This window comes from Coregonus clupeaformis, chromosome 10 (assembly GCF_020615455.1).
Source record: "Coregonus clupeaformis isolate EN_2021a chromosome 10, ASM2061545v1, whole genome shotgun sequence".
Taxonomy (NCBI): Eukaryota; Metazoa; Chordata; class Actinopteri; order Salmoniformes; family Salmonidae; genus Coregonus; species Coregonus clupeaformis.
In genome coordinates, this window is record NC_059201.1 from 33,757,159 (window position 1) to 33,769,607 (window position 12,449).

General features: G+C 46.1%; 1 protein-coding gene across 2 annotated transcripts in view; it reads right to left on the minus strand.

Moving 5' to 3' along the window:
* Positions 1-2,305: 2,305 nt before the first annotated feature.
* LOC121574815 (E3 ubiquitin-protein ligase PDZRN3-B-like) overlaps positions 2,306-12,449 on the minus strand; it is a 130,340-nt gene continuing 120,196 nt past the window's right edge. For both annotated transcript variants that reach the window (XM_041887410.2, XM_045222969.1), the window contains 7 exons: positions 8,378-8,631; positions 7,395-7,482; positions 5,613-5,711; positions 5,202-5,264; positions 4,989-5,090; positions 4,720-4,836; positions 2,306-4,414 (listed from right to left, as the gene is read on the minus strand). In XM_041887410.2, the coding sequence (XP_041743344.2) occupies positions 2,870-4,414; positions 4,720-4,836; positions 4,989-5,090; positions 5,202-5,264; positions 5,613-5,711; positions 7,395-7,482; positions 8,378-8,631 (2,268 nt within the window). In that variant the 3' untranslated portion in view covers positions 2,306-2,869. The remainder of the gene's footprint in view (positions 4,415-4,719; positions 4,837-4,988; positions 5,091-5,201; positions 5,265-5,612; positions 5,712-7,394; positions 7,483-8,377; positions 8,632-12,449) is intronic.

Here is a 12,449-nt window from a genome sequence, read left to right on the forward strand (position 1 = left end):
TGTGTCACAGCATCATCGGACTGAGCTTGTTGTCATTGCAGGCAATCTCAACACTGTGCGTTACAGGGAAGACATCCTCCTCCCTCATGTGGTACCCTTCCTGCAGGCTCATCCTGACATGACCCTCCAGCATGACAATACCACCAGCCATACTGCTCGTTCTGTGCGTGATTTCCTGCAAGACAGGAATGTCAGTGTTCTGCCATGGCCAGCGAAGAGCCCGGATCTCAATCCCTTTGAGCACGTCTGGGACCTGTTGGATCGGAGGGTGAGGGCCAGGGCCATTCCCCCCAGAAATGTCAGGGAACTTGCAGGTGCCTTGGTGGAAGAGTGGGGTAACATCTCACAGCAAGAACTGGCAAATCTGGTGCAGTCCATGAGGAGGAGATGCACTGCAGTACTTAATGCAGCTGGTGGCCACACCAGATACTGACTGTTACTTTTGATTTTGACCCCCCTTTGTTCAGGGACACATTATTCAATTTCTGTTAGTCACATGTCTGTGGAACTTGTTCAGTTTATGTCTCAGTTGTTGAATCTTGTTATGTTCATTCAAATATTTACATATGTTAAGTTTGCTGAAAATAAACGCAGTTGACAGTGTGGGGGGCATTTCTTTTTTTGCTGAGTTTAGGTTACTAGTTCCCATATCACATTAGTAATTTACTAAGGCATCTTCAAAGCATATACAGTAGGCTGATGCTGTATAAGACTTGTTCTCTCCTTTACTCACCTGACATCTACCCACACTGACTAAGTAGGTCTATTAATAACCTCCTGCAAATGAAAAATCCCACACCAGTGTTTGAAAGCTCATCAAATATAAAACAATAATTTATTATTTCTCTCATTTTTTAAAGACATCAAATTGGGTGGCTAAGTAAGGATTTGTTAAACTGTGTTATTTGGAGTTCTACAAAGGTAAGGCGACTACACTGTGCTTCAACAATAACATAGAAAGATTCTGATTTCAACAAATGCGTGACAGTTTTCCTCTATCCTGATACATACACAATATCACTTCTTGAAGGTGGAATATGTAACAGATGATACCCACTGGTTGTATAACTTTTTAAAAACAGCACCCAATGAGATCTTCAATAACTAAAAAGTGTTTGGTTTATAAAAAAAAAACAATGAGGTTGAGTTACATTTACAACAGTCTTTTGCAGATTATGTGTTGACCTTGAAGCTAAATATTTGTGTATTTCTTTCAATAAGCAAAAGGTATGTACACTACATGACCAAAAGTATATGGACACCTGCTCATTGAACATCTAATTCCAAAATCTTGGCCATTAATATGGAGTTGCTGCTATAACAGCCTCCTCTCTTCTGGGAAGGCTTTATACTAGATGTTGGAACATTGCTGCGGGGACTTGCTTCCATTCAGCCACAAGAGCATTAGTGAGGTCGGGCACTGATGTTAGGCGATTAGGCCTGGCTCGCAGTTAGCGTTCCAATTCATCCCAAAGGTGTTCTATGGGGTTGAGGCCAGGGCTCTGTGCAGGCCAGTCAAGTTCTTCCACACCGATCTCGAAAAAACTATTTCTTTATGGACCTCACTTTGTGCACGGGGGCATTGTCATGCTGAAACAGGAAAGGGCCTTCCCCAAACTGTTGCCACAAAATTGGAAGCACAGAATCGTCTAGAATGTCATTGTATGCTGTAGCGTTAAGATTTCCCTTCACTGGAACTAAGGGGCCTAGTCCGAATGATGAAAAACAGCCGCAGACCATTATTCCTCCTCCACCAAACTTTACAGTTGGCACTATGCATTGGGGCAGGTAGCGTTCTCCTGGCATCCGCCAAACCCAGATTCATCCATCGGACCGCCAGATGGTGAAGTATGATTCATCACTCCAGAGAACGCGTTTCCACTGCTCCAGTCCATTGGCGACAAGCTTTACACCACTCCAGCCGATGCTTGGCATTGCGCATTGTGATCTTAGGCTTGCGTGGGGCTGCTCGCCCATGGAAACCCATTTCATGAAGCTCCCGACTAACAGTTATTTTGCTGACGTTGCTTCCAGAGGCAGTTTGGAATTTGGTAGTGAGTGTTACAACCGAGGACAGACGGCTGAGCCATTGTTGCTCCTAGACGTTTCCACTTCATTATAACAGCAGTTGACCGGGGCAGCTCTAGCAGGGCAGAAATTTGACGAACTGACTTGTTGGAAAGGTGGCATCCTATGACGGTGCGACATTGAAAGTCACTGAGCTCTTCAGTTTGGGCCATTCCACTGCCAATGTTTGTCTATGGAGATTGCATGGCGGTGTGCTCAATTTTATACACCTGTCAGCAACGGGTGTGGCTGAAATAGCCGAATCCACTAATTTGAAGGGGTGTCCACATACTTTTGTATATATAGTGTATACCAGTAAAATACTGATAAGAGATATTTGTTAAAAAAATAATAAAACAACAAAATATGTAAATGTTGGATTGACACACGGTCTTGACACACCGTCTTGACACACAGAACAAAGGTAGAAACCCACTGGGCACACACTGGTTGATTAAGCGTTATTTCCACGTCATTTCAATGAAATTACGTTGAACCAATGTGGAATAGACGTTGAATTGACATCTGTGCCCAGTGGGAAAGTTATTGAAAGCATTTGAAAACAGTCTTTTATCATCCTTATCCTGTCAATTATAATCTTCAACGTCCATCCATGGAACACTCTGTAAAGTATCCCTCAACCACCCGCAGGGGCCAAAAGGTCCTTCAGAAAGGCTTTACCTGTTTTATATTTACAAAATGTTGCCACATTGAACGAGGCAGGAATCTCTACCCCAATCGGTAGTGTCCTATTTACAGTACATTACACCCCAGGCCTGTCCTGTCCTGTCCTGTCTGCCTACTACACTGTGGTGACGGACAGGAGGGAGTTGTACACTCGCGTGCCGTCAGGCGACTTAGCACCATGGGTCAAAAGTTCCTGGATAGTCATCCAATTGTCAAAGATTTTCTTGTTCCTCTTTTTCATCATCTTTTTGTGGCTCAGCTCGATGATGTTGGGCTCCTTCTTGTCGTCATCCAGGCTGGCCTGTTCCTTCAGGCAGTCAGCGCGGCTCTGCTTCATGAACTCGCGGCGCTGCTTCTGCTCCTTGGCGCGCACCGCATGCTGCTTCCTCTCCTCCTTGCTCCAGTACCGTCCTATCTTCAGCTCGCTGATGGCGTCATCGTCTGTGGTCATGCCGCTGCGCTCCTCGCGGATACGCAGGGCGCGCTCCTTCAGCAGCTTGTCCCTGATGGGCCTCTTGGTGATGTAGCGTGTGCCATCGCTGCGGATCTTCACCTTCCACTCCTTCTTGGGCTCCAGCATGTCTCCGGGGGTCACAGGGTCACCGCGGCTGACCAGACTGACCAGGCTCATTTGGCTCTGAGCGTACTCCACGGCAGACTTCTGCTGGATCAGCTGCATGTAGCTCTGGTAGTGCTGGGCGTGTGCCGGGATGTGGGCATGTTTGTATGGGGAGCGGGGCTGGGCCAGCTTGTGAGTAGACTCTCCCAGCTTACACTCCGTCTCCTCCGCCTGCAGGCCACACTCAGACTCCTTAGAGGAGGAGGGCCTGATTCTGCTGGGGCCATCGGATTCTTGGACAGGAGACAGCAGGGGCTTGAGGATCCTGTTGTTGAGCCCTGCGCTGCTGTAGGCCCCGGGCTCGCCCTGGTTCTCTGCCCCCCTGCAGAGAGAGTTGTCTGGGGACAGCTCCAGGGTGAGGGGGGTACTGCGGCAGCTCTCTCCGGTGTTGTAGGCGCTGGAGCTGTCCTTGTCCGATTTCTCGGGCAGCTCGTTGATGTCGGAGAGCTCGTGGCGGCGCACATCGACGCTGGTGTTGTAGTTGCGGAAGCCGCTGTTGTGCAGCATCCAGGACTCGCGGTACTGTTCCCTCAGCTGCTGCATCTTGTGGGCCCGGACGATGTTGAGGCACTCAAGCTCGATGCTGCGCAGCTCCTCGTTCAGGATGTCCAGCTCCTTGTCCACCCCCTCCTCGGCACTTCCGGACCCGGCACTCTGGCAGTACAGGCCCTGGGGGCCCCCCGCGCTCCTCACCTGGCACTTCAGCTCCAGGAGCTCTCGGAAGCGCTCGCACTCGTCGGCGGGGATACCCAGGAAGTCAGCATGGTCATAGTCTGCAGAGATGAAGGACTCACTGCTGAAGGGCAGGTCAGTGCTACCCAGGGTGTCCTGGCTATAGGTCAGCATCCTGCGGCTGCCCAGCGTGTTGGAGGCCGTGGTCTGGTCGTCCCCCAGGTTCTCCTGCTCAGAGCTCTCGTCATTGCGCGTGCTCTCGTCGGTGCGCGTGCTCTCGTCGGTGCGGCCAACCCCACTGTCCTTCTCGTGGTGGTTGGACAACAGGGTGGCTGTGTCCGTTGTTCCACCATCCTCCTCATGCTTCTTCTGCAACACCAGACAATAGGATTAATAATTTAATAACCTTTTAACACACATTATTAGATGAGCTTTCTCTGTACTTATTATTGACTATGTGAACCTAACCACATCACTGCTACTACATTTCAGTATGTAAAGTAATGTGGGCCATTATGGTAACTGAGCATATGTTACCCTGTCTGGAATTGGCTCATCTTCAGCAACATGCAGGTGAGCATATGTGAATCTGTGATTGATCGAGCCATCTTGTTGACTCAGGCTGTGTGTACTGTGTGTGTCTACAGTGCTCTATGCTGGCTGCTGTACCGTACCTGCTGCAGCATGCTGGCGGTGAACTGCATGGCCTGGTGGTGCTGCTGCTCCAGCATGTCCATGTGGAGGTCATCCAGGAAGTCGTTCCTGTCGTCATCCATCCAACCCTCATCCAGCTGGGACACAGGGGACAAGAGAGAGGTGGAGGGAGAGGGAGGAGGACGTTAGTCTCTGCCAATTAAGGCTACAGTACAACTCAGGAAACAGACTAATACAGTCTATACATGCTAGTACTAGAGAGGGTCTAGGAGGTGGGTGGTGAGTTTACCTGGATCTCTGGTCTGGCCACCAGTAGGCACACATTCTGATTCTCCTCACTGGTCAACAAAGCCACAGCATCCTCTCGGTTCTGGATCTCAATTCCATTGATCTAAATGGAGAAAAGAAGAGGAGGAATGGAATCAGAGTCGGGCTCCAAAAAGGTAATGCATAATATATTATTATAAAGTTCCTTGTAAGTATTGAGAGTGTTTATCCTTACCTGGATAATTCTATCTCCCTCTCTGATCCTGCCATCCTTTGCAGCGATGCTGTTTGGGTCAATCTAAGGAAATAGAGCAGGGCATGTTTTCATTTCAAGCAGACTTTCAGTCACAGAGGAAAGACAGCATAAAGAAACAAAGTTCTGAGAATTATTTTCTGCAGGTTTTGATATTCTTAACTCAGGTTGTGTTCTGTCTGTTACTATAGTGACCACAAGATGATAAATGAAGTTGTATCCAACCAGCACCCATTATTACTTTTTCTTCTTTACATCCTAACCGTGACAACAGTATACCAGGGAGGGGGCACCAAGGAAAGGGCTTGTCTCGTTTCTTTCTCGTGTATAACCACTTTAACCAACACAAAAATTATGTGTGTATCTGGCCATGGCTATAGGTGTGCTACATACCTCACTGACGTAGATCCCAGTCTCGTCCTCATCGTCAGTCCTGTAGCAGACAGTCAAACCAAGCTTGTCCTGGATGTTGGCTCTGTACAAATCCACTTCCTGCAACAAGGCAAACACACAGAATTGAACATCACAGATCTCTCTCTCTCAATGTGTGGAGTGGAGTTCCATGGTTGCTGTTGTTTTCTTAGACACACCCAGCAGTATATTGAGTTCAACATAGGTCCATACACACACAACGATCCATCAATCACAATAATGGCTCCTTCAAGCCGATGCCCTGTAACTCTTGGGGACAATGACAGGATGAACGATGATCCACTGGCTTGCAGCTGAGCAGTGTCCCATTTGTCACTAGTCAACACCTGTAATCTGTGAGATACAGACCCTGATACTAGCTGTCCTATGCCTCGGGGTCAGAGGTGGAGAGAGGGTTAACCCCCCAACACAACTGTTCTCTACCATGGCAGCTGACTACTGAAATCCCCCCTAATCTCCAAAACAGAACACATAGAATACTCTGTGGTTTCAGACAGGGTTCAAACAAAAAACAGAAGGATTTCCATAAACACACAAAAAAAGAGTAAAGTGTATTATTTTCACACGAGACAGTATAATCTGTAATTGACTACAGCGGATTTCCCTTTACTGTCCCATTACAGTACAATACCCCTTTAAAATGACCTTTCATCTGAACTGATAGCCAGACCTCATTCACACCTTTGTTGTGGAACTACATCATAAGCCGATTAAATGTAGCATAACATCATTATGCAAATATGTTAGCACCAGCATTCCAGTGTAAGCATCTATAAAAACCAGGGTAGGGGGGACTGAGACAGAAACCCTTCATAACAACTCAGAGAGTACCAACAGCGTCATCTTACTGTACTGCAGTAGAAAGGAAGACAGGGAGAACATCAGCCATGGACTAAACTAAGGTCCAACAGAAGGAGGCCACTGGATCCTTTGTCATTGTCCACAGCATTGAGATCAGTGGCTCTGAGCTAGAAGGCTTCATCAGATAGACCTTGGGTCTAGGACAGGGTCAGAGCAGGAAGTCTGTGTGCTGTGCATCTGTCCTTGGCTTGGACAGCATAAACTTCACCTCTCTCTCTGCTCTCTGGCTTCATGTTGGTGATAGGTTATTAATGCACTACACTGGTGGGGAGGAGAGGAGGGGAATCAGGGGTCAGAGGAGGAGCACCCTGAGACCTTGGAGTCTATCTCCCGGCTACATCCTTATTCATTACACCATTGTTAATGTGCATCATCAGATCGATCACTCTGCTTCCTATTATCAGTGCCATCTACAGTAATTCTCCTCAGTGCATAAGCCTCTCTGAACGCCCCCCTCCAATGCAAAGACACATTAGGCATTGTCACAAAGTAAGTAATGATGTCACCGTTTCGCATCTGCTCAGGGGTACTATGGAGCAAACAAGTCACTCGACTCCTGTCTGGCCTAAATACTAAAGTGTCGTTACGGGACTAGAATGGGCTCAGATCATCAATAACGGTGATATATTGGGAGAATGGGCATTAGTTATTGGTGGCTAACAGAGCCATTGGGATGAAGACACGGCTGGAGGGATATAGTGTTGGATGTATTAATGTATATCTTCATTGAGAAGGTGAGAGGGAGAGAAGGGGTAGAGAGGAGGAGAGGGGGAGAGAGTGTGAGAAGAAGAGAGGGTGAGATGGGTAGAGAGGAAGAGAGGAGGAGAGAGTGGGAGAAGAATAGAGGGTGAGATGGGTAGAGAGGAGTCGTCTGTCTGTTACCTCATATTCCAGCTCCTCTCGCTCCATCTCCAGCTGCATGCCCTCCAGGAAATCATTGGGGTCAAAGTACTCGTGCCCAGGGGAATGCCTATGAAAGCAATTCAACACAATAAAGACAGTTATATAGGAAATAGACCAACCTCCAGAAACTAATAACACTGTTGTTCCTACCGTTTACAAGGCTTGTCATGATTCATCTGTTCCTACAGTGTTACCAGTGAGAACTTTCAGTTAGATCTTATTCTATTGCTACATTTGAAATGACTTACATTTACATTTACATTTACGTCATTTAGCAGACGCTCTTATCCAGAGCGACTTACAAATAGGTGCATTCACCTTATAGCCAGTGGGATCACCACTTTACAATGTTTTTTTTTTTTTTTTTGTGACTTGAGAATGGAAAACAAGTGCCCACACTATTTTGTAAAAGTGGAATCTTAAATCAAGTTTTAAGAAGTGTCTTTGGCCTGAGGTTAATCAGAAATTAAAATGTTATGTTTTTAATTTGACTGAAACCAATTAAAATAATAATGATTGACCATTAAAGAGCAACTGCTCCTACCAATAATGTTGTACACACATAGACCGTGAGCTCCAGGCCACAAAGACACACAGCTTGTGGACGACAGACAGGTAGTAATTCAATATGCTAACACAAATTAACAAGGCCATCTTCATTAACCATGTGCCCCAGGACCTGATATCTCACTAAGTGACAGCTGTAACATTCACATGAACTTTAGTTAGAACATTCTGTTTTAATGAACTGGCAAAGTGACACTGTATCCAAATATTCTTCCTTTACCTGAGCCTTTTCTTTACTGACTGGGTAGTTTTCAACAGACTGATTTTGCCTATCAAGTCATTTTCCAATCAGTGACCATGAATGAAAGAAAATAAGAAAGGAATCATCTTGTCTTTTAACCCCGTCCCTCCCCTTCACTCTAACCCAGCCGATAGGACAGTGTGCTGTAACTCACTCCTCAGGCATTAGGTATTGCTCCAGTACAGCCACGGTGGGGGCGGCGGCAGGGAGCTTGGTGAGGGCAATGATGTGTTGGAAGGTGATGTCTGTCTGGGTGCTGATGTCTACCACCTGGGTGTCTGAGGCAGGGATGGAGGGTTTGGGGCGGGGGACCCGGCGAAGCACTTGGACCATGATGGGCTCCTTGGCCGTGCGGAAAACCTCCACCGCCTGGTTATGTGTGACCTTGGACAGGTCCTTCCCATTCACCTGCACACACAGACGGAGACAGGATATGGTTAACTATAGAGGTGTCTGGATTTGACTTTGAAAAGTATTTCTTTTTCAATGGCTATATGACAGTTTGCTTGTACACAGCACACTGTTGTAACACACACACACACACACACACACACACACACACAAAGTAAATGAGGGGATGAGACATACTTAAATTACACTATTCATCTCTCTCTATTGCTTCCCCCCATCTCTCTTTCATGTTCACAAGCTGGGGTTTATTGTAAGTAGATGGATACAGTACATCTCCAAGATGATCCAAACTCCCTCCTCATGCTACATCAGCCCTGATACCATAATCTTGTAGATGATTACACCATCAGATCACTGGATGAGTGTGTCTGTGGATTTCCACAAAAACCCAGGAGGAGAGTATTCCAGCCTGACAGTGGTGTGCGATAATTTATTACTGCCTCAGTCTGTTTGACAGGGACACAGCCCGACCGAGCAGAATAGGACTTTCATTAGGACTGAGCCCCTCTTTAATTCATCAAGAAGAAGAATCTGAGCTCCACTCAAAGATTAGCTGCTATGCCAGGCTACTGCAGTATGTTAACCTGGTGTGATTAATTTCAGCAGCAGGCCGGACTGCACTGTCACACAGAAGAAGCTAGTTAAATTGGGATGAGCCACTAAAGTAAATTCCCTCTGCCTTCTCAATCCTTATAATGAAGTGGATGTGTCATTGTATCTCATGAGGGATTTACCGTTTGTTATACATGCATTGTCTAGGTTCTTACATAATAGTAAAAACAGTATAGGACAATATAATTTCATTAAAACGTGTAGCTATCCCTGATGTTTTTACGTGACAAAACATGACAAAGAAAGAACACAGAGAACTGTGTAGCCTACATGCTTACCAGAGCAAAAATCCTATACCAAACCCTAACCCCCAAAAAGAACAGCCAAAACAACAAAACAGGAGTGAACTTCATTAAGATGTCAGGAAGACAAGACAGCACCACACGAGATGGGCTGTCCTCCTGCTAGCAGCGCTGCACGGCACCCTGGGTCAGCAGCCTGCCTCTCTTCTCGGCTTATCAGGCCTCTCCCAGAGCCTCCGCCAGTTCCACTCTCAATCAGCGCAGCATTTGGAATTTGTTCGTTTGTGATTCCTGGACGTGTGAGAGCTTTGATAGGATCTGAGCCCGGGGCTCTTCTCATTTCAGAGACTGGCCACGCTCTCCTCTCCCCCTGCCTGCTTCTCCACACACACACACGGCAGGGCCAAGATAGCCCACTGTGAGCTCACTGAGAAGACTGATGTCCAGGTGTATACCTCTGGAGCTCATTAGACGTGTTCTCCCTCTCTCGTTCTCTCTCTCTGGATTAATTTTCTGAAAAGTGTGAAATTGGTTGATACTGTTTCCTCTGGCCATTTTTGTCTCATTCTAATTCACAGCAGAAGGTTTCAGGCTTAACTGGGATACTGTAGAACAGGGATAGCAGCAATGTCAACCCTGTCCCTGTGACTTAATTATGGCATGTGTGCCATCCTGGATTCTGGTTCCAGTCTGGTTATGCTTGTGTCTAATACCTACTAATTTATAATAGCCACCAGTCCCAAGTATTTGGGCGAAATTGCCAACTTTCTGTGGTAATACTTGTATCTTAGAATGTGCTCCATGCTAAGACATCACCACAGAGCACTGAGCTGTGAGTATGTGTATAAGGAGGAGGAGGGGACATTATGCACTTCAACTTTGAAGAGGTTATGTGCTCACTAATAACCAGAGTATTAACGCTAATTCCAGCCTAGAGGATAATTGGATAATCTCAAATTAGTTCAACTTCCATTTCTCCAACATCACAACTTGGCCAAAAGTAATAACTTCCATTTACAATTTGCACTGAATAATTGAGAGAAAATGGAATGAGAAGAGATGTGCCGAATCATTACGAAATTGAAAAAAAAAAACTTTAAAAAAGTTATGTGAGGACGAGTGTTGAGAAGGAGGCTTTGGAGACATCTGTGCACAAACACACATAGGCTATAAACAAAAAAGTAAAAACAAAGTTCACCTTTCTCTGTCTCGCTCTGTCCATTTCTCTGGGTTAGCAGTGTTTGTTCAGATCAGATGTGAGGAACAGTCTTGTCTCTCTCAGACAGGCTTGGTTGCCCTGGAATCCCAGTTGTTCTTGAAGGCAGTGACCCAGAGACAAAGCCAAGCCCCTCCTGGAGAGCTGGAGCATTCCGCCTCAACGCCCTCAATGGGGGGCGTCCCGTACAAGGCAGGAAGGGGGTCCCACGGCCTCCATTCACCACTACCCTCACCTCTGACATGGCACGGCCTAGTGCAGCGCACTAATAAAGACCCAAACATTATGCACAGCTCGCTATAGCGCCGTTCTAGCGAAATCATGTACCTTTTAAGCCTTTATCTCCAAGCATTCACATTTGGTTGTCGAAAATGAATCTGGGAATACTCTTTAAACTGTAATGAACAGCAGTTAATGACTTTTTATCAGTAAAATAATCTACCTACTTCTAAAATGTTATCACCTGCAAAGTTCACATGAGCATTATGCCAAGCACTAGAATCTGGTGTTTTGTTGACTGAAAGCAGCAATGAGTGACATGTAGAATGACTGCGTAAACCTTTCATACAGCCCTCCCTCAGTGAAGGGTCTCGTAAATCCAATGTAATGACAAGAGGGCAGTGAGCTCAGCTCTGCTCCCTGTTCAAAGAATACTAATGAGGTCTGAATCAGATGCCTGGTGTATTTCTGACTGTCCAGACACTAAGGGCCATTCCTTTGTTATTCACACCCTGTTTCCTTCCATTTAGACATCACATCAGATCACTGGCTCAGACTCTAGAGGGGATTGTCTCCTTTCGAAAGCCGGATAATAATACACCATTTGAAAGGAGTCCGAGAAGGTATGCTACAGCAGACTAAATGTTCTGCATTTTATCATTGGCCATAAAATGAGCTGAATGTTGGACCTCAGACATTACATTTTACATTTTAATCATTTAGCAGACACTCTTATCCAGAGCGACTTACAGTTAGTGAGTGCATACATTTTCATACTGGCCCCCCGTGGGAAACGAACCCACAACCCTGAAGTTGCAAGCACCATGCTCTACCAACTGAGCTACAGGGGACGACCCTGACATGTGATAGAGATGTCTGTCTGTCTCGTCCTGGAGGTAATGAGGAACACAAATGAACAGACCAGCCACCCTCCCTTAACCTCACTCACCCCCAACACCCCTGGAATGCAAATAAATCCAGATTGAGACTTTGGCATGAAGGCAGCAGGTGTGTGTAGTGTGTGTGTGTGTGTATCAGTCGCTCCCTGATTGCTGACCTGCTGCCAAATAGGCGTATCTGTCAATTTGCGAGAACAGTCACTTTCATTCTAGCCCAATAGTGCAGCTGGGGTCTGCCTCAAGAGAATTCAAGTCATGTGGAAGAAACATCAACAGCACCAAGTGGACGTGTATAACTTTGAGTATTATTGATGAAAATATTATATTGGAAAGGCTTTACAAAAACTACAGATTTGAGGCAAGGCATACAATGCAACATGTTAGAATTCTCTCTTATATAGTTGTTCATGCTCCAACTAATCTTTCTTATATAGACACTTGTTCAGAAGGGACCATGAGTAGCGCTCGCTTCTCTCTCTAAAGGCTCTCTTTACGGTTCACTTCTTAAGAAAATTCTTAAAAGTCTGCATTGTTTTTAACAGAAAGACTTGACGGTTTAGTTTCAGGGGGCCTATAGCTGCTCCAGTGGCAGCGGAAGCGTTTTCTCAATGTGGGTTCATTCAGTTC